The sequence below is a fragment of the Perognathus longimembris genome, chromosome 17 (genome assembly GCF_023159225.1).
Source record: "Perognathus longimembris pacificus isolate PPM17 chromosome 17, ASM2315922v1, whole genome shotgun sequence".
NCBI classification, from domain to species: Eukaryota; Metazoa; Chordata; class Mammalia; order Rodentia; family Heteromyidae; genus Perognathus; species Perognathus longimembris.
In genome coordinates, this window is record NC_063177.1 from 52,810,915 (window position 1) to 52,829,278 (window position 18,364).

General features: G+C 47.7%; 1 protein-coding gene across 3 annotated transcripts in view; it reads right to left on the reverse strand.

Annotated features, from left to right (window-relative positions):
• Window positions 1-17,829, reverse strand: part of Rnf157 (ring finger protein 157) — a 59,932-nt gene extending 42,103 nt beyond the window's left edge. For all 3 annotated transcript variants that reach the window (XM_048366026.1, XM_048366027.1, XM_048366028.1), the window contains exons 1-2: window positions 17,530-17,829; window positions 4,688-4,806 (exon numbers count right to left, since the gene is read on the reverse strand). In XM_048366026.1, the coding sequence (XP_048221983.1) occupies window positions 4,688-4,806; window positions 17,530-17,617 (207 nt within the window). In that variant the 5' untranslated portion in view covers window positions 17,618-17,829. The remainder of the gene's footprint in view (window positions 1-4,687; window positions 4,807-17,529) is intronic.
• Between the last annotated feature and the right edge of the window lie 535 nt (window positions 17,830-18,364).

Below are 18,364 nucleotides of genomic sequence, written 5' to 3' on the forward strand. Positions count from 1 at the left end.
GGGCAGGAAAAGTCTATGAGACTCTTTTCTTTTTTTTGCCAGTCCTGGGCCTTGGACTCAGGGCCTGAGCACTGTCCCTGGCTTCCTTTTGCTCAAGGCTAGCACTCTGCCACTTGAGCCACAGCGCCACTTCTGGCCGTTTTCTGTATATGTGGTGCTGGGGAATCGAACCCAGGGCTTCATGTATATGAGGCAAGCACTCTTGCCACTAGGCCATATCCCCAGCCCTATGAGACTCTTATGCTACCAACAAACAAACAAACTCCAAACAAACTGGAAGTGAAGCTGAGGCTCAAGTGCTAGAGAGCTCATCTTGAGCAAAAGAGGCTCAGGGTCAGTGCCCAGGACCCGAGTTCAAGCCTTAGTACCTGAATACATGTGCGTGCATGCACCCACACGTGCGCATACACACACACTCACACACATACACACACAATTGTTGTGATGGATTATCCTAAGTGACAGATCTGTACTGCTACGTGGTGGAATGATCTGCTTTCTAGTCTGCGCAATCGGAAATGACAGGAAATACCCACCACAAATCCTAGGAGCCAGAAAGTCTATGGCATTTATATTATAACTCGTTTCTCTGCCCATCCTCTCTTGCTGCATGCTGCTAGATGGCTTTAAAAGGCTGTCCACTCTGCTCTGTAACCTGACGCCCACTTGCTGACACATGAGAGTAGAAGTCAGTTCCTCAGAACTCAAGCTTCATGTCAACCCTCAGCTGGGGCCGTCCCTAAGCAAGCGTGAAGAGCAGTCACAGCAAAACCCAGAGGTCAGCTGGGTGGATGGAATTACAACCCGCATCCCCATTCTCCCAGGGACGCTCGCACCGCACTCCACCGTTCAGATCTCTACCGAAATCCCCACCCAGAAGAATTCGCAGGAAGAATGTGAGCAGAGCTCAAGAATCCACCTGATGGGCTGGGAATATGGCCTAGTGGCAAGAGTGCTTGCCTCCTACACATGAAGCTCTCGGTTCGATTCCCCAGCACCACATACATGGAAAACGGCCAGAGGGGGCGCTGTGGCTCAGGTGGCAGAGTGCTAGCCTTGAGCGGGAAGAAGCCAGGGACAGTGCTCAGGCCCTGAGTCCAAGGCCCAGGACTGGCCAAAAAAAAAAAAAAAAAAAAAAGAATCGACCTGACTGTATCACAGAAAGGGCACAGTGGCTCAAGCTCCAGGGCCAGATGGCCGGGTTCGAGTCCTGACTCCATCCCTCACAGACTTTGTAGTTGTGATTTAAACTCCCTGGGTGTGCGCTCTCCACCTGTGAAACCACAACCTCCCTCAGCAAGCTGTGAGGTGAAAATGAGGCAACACATACGAGGCACATAGGACAGACAGGTCTAGCAAAGGAGGAAGTGTTCAGTAACTGTTAGCCATCATTACAGTTCAGTGACACAGGGGCAGCATGCTATACTTGTTCTATATATTTCTATGTAGCATTTGAGTCTACTGCCTTTTTTTTTTTTTTGTAATACTAGTGTTTGAACTCAGGGGCTCACTAGGCAGATGTTCTACTGCTTAGTCATACCTCCACCCATTTTTGGTGGTGCTGGTTATTTTTGAGTAGGGTCAAAATAATCCTACTTATATTTCCTGTGTGGCTGGGATGACGGGAGCATGCCATCACGCCCAGCTTTTATTGCCTGGGATGGGGTCTTCTAAACTCTTTGCCTAGTCTGGTTTCAAACCAAGATCCCCTAGATCTCTACTTCCCAAGTAGCTAGGATTACAGGCATGAGCTACCATGTCTGGCCCTTTTTGGTTTTATTCATTTATCATCATCATCATCGTCATCATCATCATCATTGTCATCATCATCATCAATACTAGTGTTTGAACCCAGAAATACATAGGCCCTCTGCCACTTGAGCCACACCTGCAGCCCTTGGTTTGTTTTTTAAGGTAGAGTTTTGCAAAGTAGTCCAGGGTAGCCTGGCACTGACCATTCTCCTGCCTCTGCCTCCCTACTAAGTGCTGGGATTATAGGCATATACACCTGGCTAAATGTGTGTGTGGTTTTGTTGTTGTTCTTAATTTTGCTCGGTACAGCATTAAACATACTTAACGACTGCTACATAACAACAAAACACCAATGTTAATACTCCCTGAGAAGGGCCTCCAATTTAAGGTCAAGGCCACTACCTAGTAATTGAGGAAGCACCCAGCCATTCACAGGCCTCCAGAGAGGCATAAACACAGTGACTCAATTTTGGGAAAGTCTGTCTGCCAGCATAAACCTCAAAATGATCCTAAAGAAGCATTCACTTATTTTTAAATCATGTTTACAGCCAGAAAAAGGCCAATTTTAAAAATAAACATATAAACTCCGCTGGTATCAGAGGAAAGAAACTGACACAAATGCCAAGTCCGTGTAACAAGAAAGGACCCTTTCTAAGCAGGAGCTAACTCTTATCTGCCCTATCACAAACAAGGAAAGTTCTTCAAAGCTAAGGAAGCAGAAGCAAGGTCAAAGAGTAGAAGAGTGGTAAGTATTAGACTTAGTGTTTCCCCCTCCTTTCCTTTTCCTCCCTCCCTTCATTTTGAGACAGGGCCTTGCTTTGTAGCCCAGGCTGACTTCAAACTCTCAATTATAGCCATGATTAGACTCTGTTAGAAGAAAACTATGACAACCAATAACAAAAACAAACTCTTAAAATCAAGGCCCAATAGAAGATCATCCTCAAACTGGCACTGGTGGCTCACCTATAATCCTAGCTATTCAGGAGGCTGAGCTCTGAGGACTGAGGCTCAAGCTGTCTAGGGCAGACAAATCCTGGAGACTCTCATCTCCAATTAACCAGCAAAAAGCAGGCAGAAGAGCAGCAGCTATGTGTGGGAGAAGCCGAGCGAGGGCTCAGGAAGGAGAAGTAGATGGGGATGATAGTGACCACCACCAGCCCGGTCTTCCTGAAAAACAATTTCTTCAGCTCCGACGCATGTCTAAAAATCACAAACGCTCCCTGTGGGAAAGAGTGGAAACCTCTCAAAATCACGGAGGCCTGAGCAAATCCACTTTGCACTCGTGTTTCAGCATCAGGCCAGACCAGTTTCCTTATCTGTTCCAGGGAGGAGCAAACATGCTCATTTCAGCTCTGTGTAGCACCCACCACAGTACCTAGTACAGAGTAGTTGCTCAGTAAATGTTTGCTGATTCAAGAAAAATAGGAATGCTTTGGGGCCTATACTCTCTGCCTGGGAGGTTCTCTTTTCCCACCCACCCAGTCATCACAGCCATTTTTCGCTGCCCAACTCGATTCCCCCTGTCTGGTCCCCTCTGCACCAAAGCTGTTCTCTCCCCCACCCTCAATTCCTCCAGGACCCACACCTCAGCTCTTCACAGCTGCACAGCATTTTCTAATGGCATGCCTCGTCGGCCCCACTGGCCTGGAAGTTTCTTGAAGAGGACAGGATTTTCTGAGGCAATAGAGATTACTGCTTGTGGCCAGGCAGCCCTAGTTACAAGGCTTTGACTTATGCCAAACACTTGGAGCAGGCCTCGACATAGCACACACTCCTAGCCAACTACTGCCATGCTGGAAACCAGAGGGCTCTCATGGATGAATGGACAGTAACAAGAAGTCCTCTGAGCTCTGGAAATGGAGCTCACTCCTACAGTGTTTGCCTCATATGTACAAAGGCATGGGTTCCATCCCCAGCACTGCACAGGAAAAACAACAACAACAACAGTCTTCTGCCAGGTGGATTTTTGTGGCTAGTAGGAACAGTGTCTGAAAGTCTGCATGATCTTCCTGAGCACACAGGGGCTGCTCAAAAGCCACCCAGCAGCTACTGTCACAAAGCCCCAGGACACAGGTAAAAAGAAGAGATGTATGGGGCTGGGGATATAGCCTAGTGGCAAGAGTGCCTGCCTCGGATACACGAGGCCCTAGGTTCGATTCCCCAGCACCACATATACAGAAAACGGCCAGAAGCGGCGCTGTGGCTCAAGTGGCAGAGTGCTAGCCTTGAGCGGGAAGAAGCCAGGGACAGTGCTCAGGCCCTGAGTCCAAGGCCCAGGACTGGCCAAAAAAAAAAAAAAAAAGTAACTCACTAAAAGAAGAGATGTGACCTAAGTGTACAGAGCCAGGCACAGTAGCCTGTGCCTAGAGTCCCAGCTACTTAAGAGGCTGAGGCAAAGGATCACAAAGGAAGGAAGGAAGGAAGGGGGGGGGGAGGGAGGGAGGAAGGTGAAGGAAGGCAGGAAGGCAGGAAGGAAACAGATTCTAATATCAACACAGACTCAGGCAACTCTGCAGACACTCACTGAGTGCATATTTACTAAGGCTCATCATTGTATACTGGGCTTTGTTTTAGGCTTGGCACTGGACAGTAAACACAGCACTTGCCTTCACAGAAGGGCAGACAATAAACAGAGAAAGAGACAAACAAACAGGCTCTTGGTGCTAAGTGACAAGAGTGAGGGCTGTCTGAGGAGGTGGACTTTAGGAGAAATCTGAGTCCCCAGGAAAGCTTGGGCTTCCGGCATCCAGCCTTTCCAGTGGCCTTTCCGGGGGGCTCCTCCAGCCCTACAGGGCCACTACACATGGCTCCTAGGGCACCGCCCAGCTCACACCAATTTGCACACTTTGCTGGGCCAGCCAATGCCAATTTGTTTTATTTTACAGGACTGTGTGAACTGGGCCCCAAAAGGAGAGTAAAGAGATTATGGCCCTACCACCACTGGCCTGTTCCCCAGGAAGTTCAGATCGCTGTTCTCGCCAAACAGGTAACCTTCCGGATGCGTGGAGTCAAACTTTTCTCCTCCCATGATGAAGTGGCTGGCAAAATAGCTGCCTACAGAGGGCACAGACAGAAAAAACAAAAAGTCAGACAAGCAGCCATTGGGCCAAATGAAGCAAAAAATAATGAGGTGGTTTATTTTATAAGTTAAACCTTCAAACAAATTATTAAATCCATTTCTTTCTTTCTTCAAACAAATTCTTCATCTGTTTTGCTTTAGTTCAAGCCTAAATTCAAGTCCCAGGACTGAACAACAACAACAAAAAAGAATTTCAGTGTGGAAACACCTATTAAACTAAGCAATGTGGATAAAATCACTCACCACAAAGTGAGGCAACTCTCAAATTATCAGGAAAATATTCTGTGAAAGTGATGGTGCCAACCACTGAGGAACTGTTGGAAGTGATCCATCAAAAGTCAGAAACAGAAGCTGGGTGCCAGTGACTCACGCCTGTAATCCTAGCTACTCAGGAGGCTGAGATCTGAGGATTGCAGTTTGAAGCCGGCACAGGCAGGAAAGTGCATAAAACTCTTATCTCCAGTTAACCACTAAAATGCCAAAAGTAGATCTGTGGCTCCAGTAGAAGAGCTAGCCTTAAGCAAAAAGAGCTCAGGGACGTGACCCAAGTCCTGAGGTCAAGCCCTAGGACTGCTTCCCCCTCCTGCCAAAAAGGTTAGAAACAGGCTGAGCAATGGTGGCTACACTGGAGGCTGAGCTGTGAGGATCACACTCAAAGCCAGCCCAGGCAGGAAAGTCTTTATCTCCAATTAACCAGCAAAAAAAAACCCAAACCAACCAACCACAGTAGAAGTGTGGTTCAAGTGGTAGGAGCACCATCCTCGAGCAACAAAGCTAAGCAAGAGTGTGAGGCCCTGAGTTCAAGCCCCAGTACACACTCTCTCTCTCTCTCTCTCTCTCTCACACACACACACACACACACACACACACACACACACAGAGTTAGAAACAAGAGCAACCACTGAGGAACTCTGGGGAGTCACCCATCAAAAGTTAGCAACACAAGGGCAACCATCTGCAGTGACGCAGCATGCAGTTCATCACTCAAGAAAGCTTGATTATCAATTATTTATGCCTTGCACTTGCTAGCCCTATTTTCCAAGTGCATAATTTATAGAGGGAGCTGCCTTTAGTAGAAAGCACCCTTCTCAAATTAATGTGAATCGTTTACTGCTGACCTTAGCAAAATGTATTTTCTATACCATTAGGTGAAATTAGAAAAGTTCCAACTTTAGCTGGGTGAGCTGGCATAGGCCTTCAGCTATGATGCCTGAGCTACACGAGCAAACTCTACCTCAAAACACCAAGGACTATCTGGGGATGTAGCCCAGTGGTAGAGCACATGCTTAGCATGCACAAGGCCAGGGTCTGACTTCCAGCACTGAAAAACGGAAGTATATTGAAGGATGGCTTGCTGAAAACGAGTAAGAGAGGATGGAGAGAGGTAAGTTTGGGGCCTAGAGCTGTCCAGCTGAGTTTAGCATGGGACCTGTGCGCAGGCGGGCAGGAAGGTGGGGCAGAGACCCAGGGGAGCTGGCTTATAGAAGGTAGTGGCTTAACTTCATGAGAGGAGGTACTCTTTGCTGAGGGATAAAAATGTAAGGCAAGTTGCCAGGTGTCAATGTCTCTCATACCTGTAATTCGAGCTACTCAGGAGGCTGAGATCTGAGGATCACAGTTAGAAGCCAGCTAGGGCAAGAAAGTCTGTGAGACTTAGCTCTAGTTAACCAGCAAAAAGCTGGAAGTGAGCTATGGCCCAAATGGTAGCACTTCTAGCCTGAGCAAAAAAGCTCAGGAAAAGTACCTAGGCTCTGAGTTCAAATTCCAGTACTAGGACACGCATGTACACGTGCACACACACAAACACACCAAAACAGAAGCTGAGTGCCAGTGGCTTACACCTGTAATCCTAGTTACTCAAGAGGCTGAGATCTGAGGACCCAGGTTTGAAGCCAGTCCAGGTAGACATATACAAGAGAGATGTACTGTAAGCATTTATTTTGCCTTCCCTACATTACCTACATCTCTGGATAGGTGACCAATTAGATGAGAAGTTTCTCTTATACTAATATACAAGCTGATAACAAAAGAATGTCAGAATATCATTATTTTATAATCCTTAACTAATGAATCATCAACCATCCCCAACAAAAAAGATAATCAGAGCTGGATAACAATGACTCAAGCCTGTAATCCTAGCTACTCAGGCAGCTGAGATCTGATTAACCAATTAACCACCAAAAAGCTGGAAGTAGAGCTGTGGCTCAAGTGACAGAGCACTAGCCTTGAGCAGGAAAAAAAACACAAAAAAACCCCCAAAATGTAGGGACAGTGCTCAGGCCCTTAGTTTAAGTGCCAGTACCAGAACACACACACCAAAGTTTTCCAGCTGCCCCCAAATATCTGGTCAAGCTTAATTCCCACTGCCATCCTCAGCCTTAACCATGAAATAGAAATGAGCTTCTTCTAGCTATTTCATATAAACAGGTGAGTCATATAGTCTTGCTTCTCCTCTGAGCATGTTTGTGAAGTTCAATCATGTTCTATGTCACATTGTTCTCTGCTTACTGAATAATATTCTCTTGTATGAATATCTCAATATTGTTTAGTTATTCACTGACTGGCTGTCATCTGGGTTCCTTCCAGTTTTGTGTGTGTGTGTGTGTGTGTGTGCGTGCGCGTGCGCACACACACGCATCCACCAGTCCTGGGACTTGAACTCAGATCCTGGGCACTGTCCCTGAGCCAAAACTAGTGCTCTACCACTTAAGCCATAGCCCTACTTTGAGCTTTTTGGTTGTTAACTTAAGAGTCTCATGAACCTTCCTGCCTTGTCTGGAAAGAGCCTCAGATCTCAGCATCCGGAGTAGCTAGGATTACATGCATGAGTCACCAATTTAGCTCGTTTATTGTCTTAAAGAAGTCCAATTTAAGGCTGGGGATATGGCCTAGTGGCAAGAGCGCTTGCCTCGTATACATGAGGCCCTGGGTTCGATTCCTCAGCACCACATATACAGAAAATGGCCAGAAGTGGTGCTGTGGCTCAAGCGGCAGAGTGCTAGCCTTGAGCAAAAAGAAGCCAGGGACCGTGCTCAGACCCTGAGTCCAAGCCCCAGGACTGGCCAAAAAAAAAAAAAAGAAGTCCAATTTATCATTTTTTATTTTTATGGGTTATGGGGTGTGGGGATTTTTGGTGCAAGTCTAGGAGCTTTGATTCAGGGCCTGAGCATTTTTGCTCCAGGCTAGCACTCTACCACTTGAGCCACAGCTCTACTTTCAGCATTTTTGGTAATTAACTGGAGATAAGAGTCTCACAGACGGGCTGGGGATATGGCCTAGTGGCAAGAGTGCTTGCCTCATATACATGAAGCCCTGGGTTCAATTCCCCAGTACCATATATACAGAAAATGGCCAGAAGTGGCGCTGTGGCTCAAGTGGCAGAGTGCTAGCCTTGAGCAAAAAGAAGTCAGGGACAGTGCTCAGGCCCTGAGTCCAAGGCCCAGTTGAGTCCAAGGCCCAGGACTGGCCAGGAAAAAAAAAAAGTCTCACAGACTGGACTGGCTTTGAATCTCGATCCACAGATCTCAGCCTCTTGAGTAGCTAGGATTACAGGGATGAACTTTTAAAGGCTGAGGGTATAGCTCAGTAGTAGAATGCCTAACATGTATGAGACCCTGGGTTCAACATCCAGCACTGAAGAAAAGAAAGGAAAAGAAAAGAATACATTGAGAACTCTTTTTATGTTGGGCGCTGGTGGTTCATGTCAGTAATCTTAACTACTCAGGAAGCTGAGATCTGGGGACTGTGGTTTGAAGGCAGCCTGGATAGGAAAGTCCATGAGACTTATATCTCTAATTAACCACCAGAAAACTGGAAGTAGAGTGGTGGCTCAAGTGGTCGAGTACTACCCTTGAGCACAAAAGCTCAAGGACAGTGCCCAAGCCCTGAGTTCAAGTCCCACAACTGACAAAATAGAAAAAATAAACCCTCATTTTATACTCCAAATCAAATAAACTTTTCTTCTATATCTTTTTCCAAGTTTCATCTCTTACATTTAGGTCTCTGACTCATTTTTCAAATAGCTTTGAGATATATCTTATGTACAATCCTCTCTGCCTATTTAAAGTATACAAGCTGGGCTGGAGGCATGTCTCAAGGGGTAAAGCATCTGCTTTGCAAGCACAAGGATATGAGTTCAAACCTCAATATTGCCAAAAATAAAGCAAACAATACAGTGGTTTTTTTAACATAATCCCACAGTTATGCAGTAATTCACCATTATCTAATTTTAGAACATTCTGATTATCACAAAAGAAAACCATTAGCAGCCACTCATTTCTCCCTCACTCCAGATGTTGGCAGTCACTAATCTATTTCCTGTCTCTACGGATTTGCCTCTTTTGATAGTTCATATAAGTGAGATTATATAATATAGGGCTTTTTAAATTTAACTTCTTTTACTTAGGATAATTATTTTCAGGATTCATCTATGCTGTAGCAAGTATTCATACTTCATTCCTCTTTTTAATACTCTATTGTATGGATTTATTCATATTATTTATATTTCACCTATTAATTGTCCCACTTGTTTATGGACATCTGGGTTAGTTCTACCTTTTTTCTATTATGAATAATGTTGCTAAGTATATTTATGTGCAAACTCCAAATGAATGTATTTGCTTTCCCTTGGTGACAAGAAAAAGTGAGTAAGTGACCTGATTAAGTCATAGATTAACTAGCCCATCTGAGAAACCGTGTGTGTGTGTGTGTGTGTGTGTGTGTGTGTGTGTGTGCGCGCGCACGTGTGCGCTGGTACTGGGGCTTGATCTCAGGGCCTTATGCTCTCACTTGGCTTTTTCGCTCAAGGCTGGCGCTCTACCACTTGTGCCATATCTCCACTTCTCTGTGCCCATTTTAATTGAGTGGTCTTTTTATTATGAGCTGTAAAGTTTATATACTCTAGGTGCAAATCCCTTATTATCTGTATGACTTGCAAACATTTTCTCCCATTCACTGGGTTATCTTTTCATTCTATGATCCTTTTTGAATTAACTTTTGGTGTGAAGAAAGGGTCTGTTGTCGCTGCATGCAATGCTAGGGTTTGAACCCAGGGCCACATACGTGCCAGGTAAAGTTACTACCACTCGAGATACATCCCCAGCTGCTAAGAAAGGGTATGAGTTCATTTTTCTGCTTTTAATATCAAACTGTCCTAGTACTATTTGTTGGAAAGTCTATCTTTTCTCCACTGACTTATCTTGGTTCTTTCATCAAAGTTAACTGGTGACATTAGAATTTATTTTTAGCTCCCAGTTCATTCCAATCATCTACAATATGGATCCTTCTGCTATTTCTTGATTATTGTAACTTTATTATAATTTTGAAATACAGTAATAAACATCCTTAAAAGGGAGGAAACCCAAAGGCATAACTCCACCTTCAACAAATACTACTTATTGAAATAAATTCCAGGAAAAGGAACATGGAAGGTTTTTGTTGTTGTTGTTGTTTTAAATCCTCCCAGGGGCTGGGAATATGGCTTAGCGGTAGAGTGCTTGCCTAGCATGCATGAAGCCCTGTGTTCCATTCCTCAGCACCACATAATCAGAAAAAGCTGGAAGTGGCGCTGTGGCTCAAGAGGTAGAGTGCTAACCTTGAGCAAAAAGAAGCCAGGGACAGTGCTCAGGCCCTGAGTTCAAGCCCCAGAACTTGAAAAAAAAAAAATCTGCCCAGGCGCCAGTGGCTCACATCTGTAATCCTAGCTACTCAGAAGGCTGAGATCTGAGGATCGTGGCTTACAGCCAGCCTGGGCAGAAAAATCCATGAGACTCTTTCTTACCTCTAGTTAATGACCAGAACACCAGAAGTGGAGCTGTAGCTCAATGTGGTAGAGCTCAGGGACAGTGCCGAGGCTCCATGGCAAAAAAAAAAAAAAAGAATATATATACACACACACACACACACACACACACACACATATTCTAACTTTGATTGGCTAAACAGTCTATGCCCTTTGCATGTTCATATAAATTTAAGGATCTGCTGGATATTTTTTAAAAAGCCTATCACAATCCAGGTGCTGGTGGCTCATGCCTACAATGCCTAGCCTTGAGCACAAAAGCTCAGACACGGGCTGGGGATATGGCCTAGTGGCAAGAGTGCTTGCCTCGTATACATGAGGCCCTGGGTTCGATTCCTCAGCACCACATATACAGAAAATAGCCAGAAGTGGCGCTGTGGCTCAAGTGGCAGAGTGCTAGCCTTGAGAAAAAAAAAAAAAAAAAAGACGCCAGGGACAGTGCTCAGGCCGAGTTCACGGCCTAGGACTGGCCAAAAAAAAAAAAAAAGCTCAGACACTGGGCTGGGGATATAGCCTAGCGGCAAGAGTGCCTGCCTCAGATACACGAGGCCCTAGGTTCGATTCCCCAGCACCACATATACAGAAAACGGCCAGAAGCGGCACTGTGGCTCAAGCAGCAGAGTGCTAGCCTTGAGCAGGAAGAAGCCAGGGACAGTGCTCATGCCCTGAGTCCAAGGCCCAGGACTGGCAAAAAAAAAAAAAAAAAAAAAAAAAGCTCAGACACCATGCCCAGACCCTGAGTTCAAGCCCACGCCCCCTACTCCCTGCAAAAAGCCTGTTGGGATTCTGAAGGGGAGACATTCAATTATTACAGATCAATTTGTATTACAGTGGCATCTTCATTATATTAAGTCTTCCAACCCATGAACATGAAATGTCTATATTGATTCAGAGCTTCTAAATTTTCTCTAAAGCATCAATGCCTGCAACAATTTGGTATTTTCAGTGTATAAGTCTTATACGTCCTTTGTTAATTCTTTTTTTAGGTCTGACCCCTGATGCTTTTTGATACTTTTATGATATTGGGAATAAAACTTTTCATTTTCATATTTCTGGATTTGATGTTAGCAATGTATATACGTGTAATTCAACTGATTTGAGACTAGGTGTCAAACTTGAGCTCATCCTGTCTCTGCCTCCCAAGTTCTGAGATTATATAGCAGGCACAACCACACTCAGCCTTTGACTGACTTTTGTATGTTGATCTTCTATTTGCAATTTTTTATTAGTTCTAGTGTGTGTGTGCACCTGTGTGTGTGTAATCCTTCATGTTTTTTACACATAAAAATCACATCATCTGTGACTATAGTCTTTTTCTTTATGCCTTAAAATTTTTTAGCTTTATTACAATAATTAGAATTTTTATTGTTGTTGTTGGTTGTGGGGCTTGAACACAGGGCCTAGGCACTGTCCCTGAGCTAATCTTTTGCTCAAGGCTAGCACTCTACCACTAAGGGCTCCACTCTGGTTTTTTGAGTAGTTAACTGTTGATGAGTCTCACAGGGACTTTTCTGCCCAGGCTGGCTTTGAACTGCAATCCTCAGATCTCAGCTTCCTAAGTAGCTAGGATTACAGGTGTGAGCCACTGACATCTGGACTAATTAGATTTTTTTTTAATTTTTTTATTGCCAAACTGATGTACAGACGGGCTGGGGATATGGCCTAGTGGCAAGAGAGCTTGCCTCATATACATGAGGCCCTGGGTTCGATTCCCCAGCACCACATATACAGAAAACGGCCAGAAGTGGCGCTGTGGCTCAAGTGGCAGAGTGCTAGCCTTGAGCAAAAGGAAGCCAGGGACAGTGCTCAGGCCCTGAGTCCAAGGCCCAGGACTGGCCAAAAAAAACCAAACCAAAACAAAAAAAAACTGATGTACAGAGAGTTTACAGTTTCATACATTAGGCATTGGATACATTTCTTGTACTGTTTGTTACCTCCTCCCTCATTCCCCGCTCCCCCCTCCCCATTTCCCTTTCCCCCTATGAGTTGTTCAGTTGATTTACACCACACAGTTTTGCAAGTATTGCTTTTGTAGTCGTTTGTCTTTTTACCCTGTGTCTTTTGATTTTGGTATTCCCTTTCAGTTTCCTAGTTCTAATACCTAGATTTTTTAAAATAAAATTTATTTTATTTATTTGTTTTCTTGCCATTCAGGGCCTGGCCTGGACATTGTCCTTGAGCTTCTTTTGCCTCAGCATCACTTCTGGCTTTTTCTGTTGAAGTGGTACTGGGGAATTGAACCCGGGGCTTCATGCATGCTAGGCAATCACTCTACCACTAAGCCACATTCCCAGCCCCCTAATTAGAATTTTAATGCAATACTGAACACCAAAAGCAGGTATCTTTTTCTGATCCTGATATTAGTAGGTAGGTATTCAGTATTTCACCATTAAGTATAATTATTGGTTGAGATGAGAGCTGAAGAACTTTTTGCCCAGGCTATCTCCAAACAGAGATCCTTCTAGTCTCTATTTCCCAAGTAGCCAGGCTTATAGGGATGAGCTACTATGCCCAGCTTAGTTCCTATTCTTCATTGTATTCCTGGGAGAGACACTACTTTAATCTTATATATTGGTATTCTTATTTATTTCTATATATACAATCCTACTTCTGATGGTAAATGAACAATAAAGAGTATAATTTTAAAATCATGATATTTAAAGATTGTAATTTTTAATTTTGTTTTACATATTTAAGCACTCTTTTGGCAACTAAAAACGTGCATGTAGAGCCTAATTAGAAAGAATGAGCAAAGAGAATCAGACACAGTTGCCTACCTGTAATTCTAGCTACTTGAGACCACAAGGCAGAAAGATCATGAGTTCAAGGCCAACTTGAGATCCTGTCTCAAAAAAGCAATCCACTGTAAATATATAAAGGCTGTTAACTGGATACTGGTAAGTAGTAGCTGTGATCCTAGCTACTCAGGAGGCTGAGATTTGAGGATAGGGGTTCCAAGCCAGGCCAGGCAGCAAAGTCCATTAGACCTCATTTCCAGTTAAGCAATAAACAAGCTGGAAGTGGAGCTAAAATGGTTCAAGTGGTAGAGCGTCAGCCTTAAGCAAAAATGCTCAGGGACAGCACCCAGTCCCTGAGTTCAAGCCCTAGAACCAGTGTGTGTATGTCCATGCGCACGTGTGAACACATGCATGCGCACACGCACACACACACATACATATTATCAGTGGCTGGTGCCTGTAATATCAGCTGCTCAGTAGATCATGGATTGAAGGCATCCTGGGCAGAAAAGTCCTTGAGACTCCATAAGGTAAAAGCAGGACTGCAAGTATAGCTCAAATGGTAGACCAGTAAACCAGATAAACAAGTATGAAGCCCTGAATTCAAACTCTGCTACTGGCAAAAAATAATAAAATGTAAATCTAAGCCATGAGCCAATAGCTCATGCCTGTAATCCCAGTCAAGAGGCTGAGATCTAAGGACCTCAGTTTGATGCCAACCTGGACAGGAAAGTCTGTGAGACTCATCTCCAATTAGCCACCAGAAAACCAGAAGTGTTATTGTAGCTCAAAGTGGTAGAGTGCTAGCCTTAGCAAAAGAGATCAGCAACAGTTCCCAGGTGCTGAGTTCAAGCCCCACAACTGACAAAAAAAAGAAAACTGACAAAAAAGAAACCAGTGGCTCCTGCCTGTAAACTTAGGTAGTCAAGACGCTGAGATCTGGGGATCGCAGTTCAAAGCCAACCTGGCCAGGAAAGTCCATGAGTTCTTTTTTTTTTTTTTTTGCCAGTCCTGGGGCTTGGAACTCAGGGCCTAAGCACTGTCGCTGGCTTCTTTCTGCTCAAGGCTAGCACTCTATCTCTTGAGCCACAGTGCCACATTCAGCTTTTTCTGTCTATGTGGTGCTGAGGAATTAAACCCAGGGCTTCATATGCCAGGCAAGCACTCTCCTGCTAAGCCACCTTCCCAGCCCCGCCATGAGATTCTTACCTCCAATGAACTACTCAAAAAAGCAAGAAGTGGTACTGTGGCTCAAGGGGTAGAGCACTTGCCTTGAGCAAAAGCAGCTCAGGGACAGCACCTAGGCCCAGAGTTCAAGCCCTAGAACTGGCACACACACACACACACAAAAGGACTGGTAACATAGTGCAGAGTACTTGCCTAGTATGCGAGGTTGTGTAATACCAATCCTTGGTATTACACAAAATAAAAACAAAATAGTTATGCTGACTGGGATTTTCTGCTCACTGTCAATATAAACTTTCTGTAAAGATTTTTCTCATATACAACTTTTGGTAAAAAAAAAATTAGTTGGGAACTATAAGCCAAATTTATTTTATAAAACTTGAGCTGGGGGGCTGGGAATATGGCCTAGCGGTAGAGTGCTTGCCTTGTATACATGAAGCCCTGGGTTCAATTTCTCAGCACCGCATATATAGAAAAGGCCAGAGGTGGCGCTGTAGCTCAGGTGGTAGAGTGCTAGCCTTGAACAAAGAGAAGCCAGGGACAGTGCTCAGGCCCTGAGTTCAAGGCCCAGGACTGGAAAACAAAACAAACAAAAAAAAAAACTTGGGGCTGGGGATATGGCCTAGTGGCAAGAGTGCTTGCCTTGTATACATGAGGCCCTGGGTTCGATTCCTCAGCACCACATATACAGAAAATGGCCAGAAGGGGCGCTGTGGCTCAAGTGGCAGAGTGCTAGCCTTGAGCAAAAAGAAGCCAGGGACAGTGCTCAGGCCCTGAGTTCAAGGCCTAGAACTGGCCAAAAAAAAAAAAAACTTGAGCTAGGGAGGCTGGGCATGGTGGTGCATGCCTGGAATGGCAGCAATAAGAAGGCTGCAGCAGGAGGACCTGGAATTTGAGGCCAGCCTAGGCTACACAGCAAGTTCAAGGCCAGCCTGGGCTATAATAAGACTGTCTCAAAAAAACAAACAAGTTGTGGCTAAGGGTGTGGCTCATTGGTATAACAAACACAGCAAGCACAGGGCCCTGGATTCAAACCCTGTCCTAGTACAAAAAAAATTGATCATAGAGATATTTTTAAATGACTAGTCACAATGGTACACACCTACAATCCTCACGTTTGGGAGGCTGAGGCAAGAGGATCACAAGTTTGAAGGCAGCCAGCTACCTCTCAAGACCTTGTCTCAAATGGTAAATAAATACAATAGGATATAAACGAATGGATGAATGAGGCACAACTAGGTAAAACTTGTGAAAGACTGGCAGCATGGCGTGGAGTCTGATTTTCCACTGTAGATGTTAACAAAGGAAGGTTTTAGATTGGTCCACTATCCTTTTGCTACCATCATCCAGTATTCACACTTGTATCCCAGAGATCCACCTTTGCTGATTCCAATAGGTGAGGGAGGGATGAATAGTCTCCGGCAGAAGCAAACCCTACTGAAAACTCCAAACTCAGCAAAACGTGCTCCACCGTCTGATCGATAAAAGCCAAGAGATTTAAAGGGAGGGGGAAAAAATCCACAAAATGCTTCATGGTTCTGCCTTTAAAAATAAAATACACGTTTTCCTGCTCGCTTTTTTTCTGGGGGTGGGAGAGGGAGGTGCTGTCGAGCATTGTTTTGGATTTTTGTTTTCTTTTGGGACAGGCATCTCACTGGGTTGCTTAGGTCTGGTCTGGAATGCACTATGCAATCCAGGCAGACCTTGACCTCTGCATCCTTTTGCCACGGCCTCCTAAGTGCTGGCATGACAGGTGCACATCGCTTTACACATGCTTTCTTTGCATGCATTTTGGTTTTTTTTAATAGATAAAACTATTTATATAGACTATAATTAGCAAGCGCCTTATTAAAATAGTGGCCCACAGCTTTATCTTTTAAGAGCCTCTCCTGAAAACAGCTCTTACACTCATCACTGGGAGGATTCATCCTCTGGCACAATAGCAGGAAACCGCTCTGGCAGGCACTCTGCAGGGAAGCAGGTTCATTGTCTAGTCCCGGCTTTCACCTGGCAGAAACTGGAGCCACTGCTGAGAAAGCTGCTAGACTCATTAGCATGTCTTTATTCTACCAAAAGGAGACCGGGATCCACTCCAATTCTGACACCTCACTCCAAGATCACCAAATTCCCAGCCATCGCCTAAGCCAGGAGAGTCGGCGCGGTGGGTCACACGGGTCCCCAGAAATTTCTGAGCACAGTACGAACACACACAAAAAAAAAGTGGATGGCTGGGTCGTGAGCCAGCAGTTCCCGCGGGCCTGGTTCGCACTCAAGTGGACTACCTTGTGATTCTCTCTCCCCCGCTGTCCAAGTCCTCGGAGGCACCGTGCTCGCCCCCCCCCCCCAGGCCACAGAGGGGGCGGGAGGCGGTTACCTTTCCAGGTGAAGGCACGCATTTCAAACACTTCTGCCTGCCCCAGATCTTGCCCCACGCCAAAGAGCCAGCCTGGCGGCTGCTCGGCGGCGGAGGGGGAAGGCAAGTGGCTCTCCGCGCGCGGATCCCCGCACGTTTGTTTGGCACACTTGTTTGTTTTTCCTCCTGACAGCTTCGCCCCCCCCGCACCCCCCCCCACAAAAGGACCGGCCCCGCAGGCCCCGCACGGCTCTGAGTCCGCCCCAGCCCTCACCTCCCCGCGCCCGGGGGCCTGGAGGAGGCGTCGAGGGTCCGCACCACCCGGCACGCGCGGGCCGGTCGCCGGTGCCCGGCCGGCCCTCGGGGTAGCCGGGAGTGGAGCGCGCCGGGCCCGGCTCGTCCCCACCCCCCGCCCCGGGCCGGCGCTCGCCCCGTCGCCGCGGGGCAGATTACCGGGGGCAGCTCCGGTCCTCCGCGGAGGGCGACCTCCGTGACCCCGCCGGCTGCCGGCCGCGCGGGCCCCTCGGCGGCTCCCGGAGCCCGGCCCGGGGTCCCCTCCGCCGCCGCTCCCCCCCCCCCGGCCTCCCGCGCCCCCCCCCCGCAGCCCCCTCCCGGCGCTCACCGGACTTGGGCGGGTAGCGGTACACGGAGTTGGACGGGATGTCCACCTCCTCCACGCCCGCGTGCTGCCGGCTGGTCAGGGCCCCCATGGCCGCGGCGGTGGTGGCGGCGCCCGCCGGCCCCTCCGCGCCTCACCGCCGACGCCGGCCCCGCGCCGGGTGCGGGGGTCGGCTGCCCACCGCGGCCGGCTCGGCTGCGGCGGTGCTGCGGCTCTGGCGACGGGGAGCCCCGGGCGCGCCGCGCACCATCCTCCGCGGGGCACCGCGGCGCCTCCTCTGCCCGCGGGGGGCTGCGTGGGGCGGGCGGGGTGGTGGGGGAGGGAGAGGCTGGGCCGGGGGCGCCGCCACCACCGCCGCGGCCGCCGCCTCAGGCCGCGTGATGTCAGCGGCCGCTCGCGCCCCCGCCCCCCGCGGCAGCCTCAGCCAATCACCAGGCGGGGCCGGAGCGCCCCGGGCCCGGCCAGCCAATCGTGGGCGAGCTGCGGCGGGAGCGGCGGCGCGTGCCTCGCGCGGGGGGCCGCGGCGGGACCTGCGGCGGGGCTGCACCGCGCGGACTCCCAGGCCCCGGCCCCGGCCCCGGCGCCGGGGAGCTGGCGGAGCAAGCGGGGTCCCTTCCCGCGGCGGCCCGGATCACCGCGCAGGGGGTCCCGGCCCCGGGGCCCCACGAGGCCGGGCCGGGAGCTCGATTGCTTTTGTCCCAGCATCCCCCCCCTCAAAAAACATGTTGCCCCGGCCTCGGCCCCGGGGCCTGGAGCAGCCTTCCCCGGCCTCCGCCGCCGACATGGGGCCGCTGTGCCCCGGCACCAGAACCGGCTGAGCCCCCAGAGCCGTGCCGAG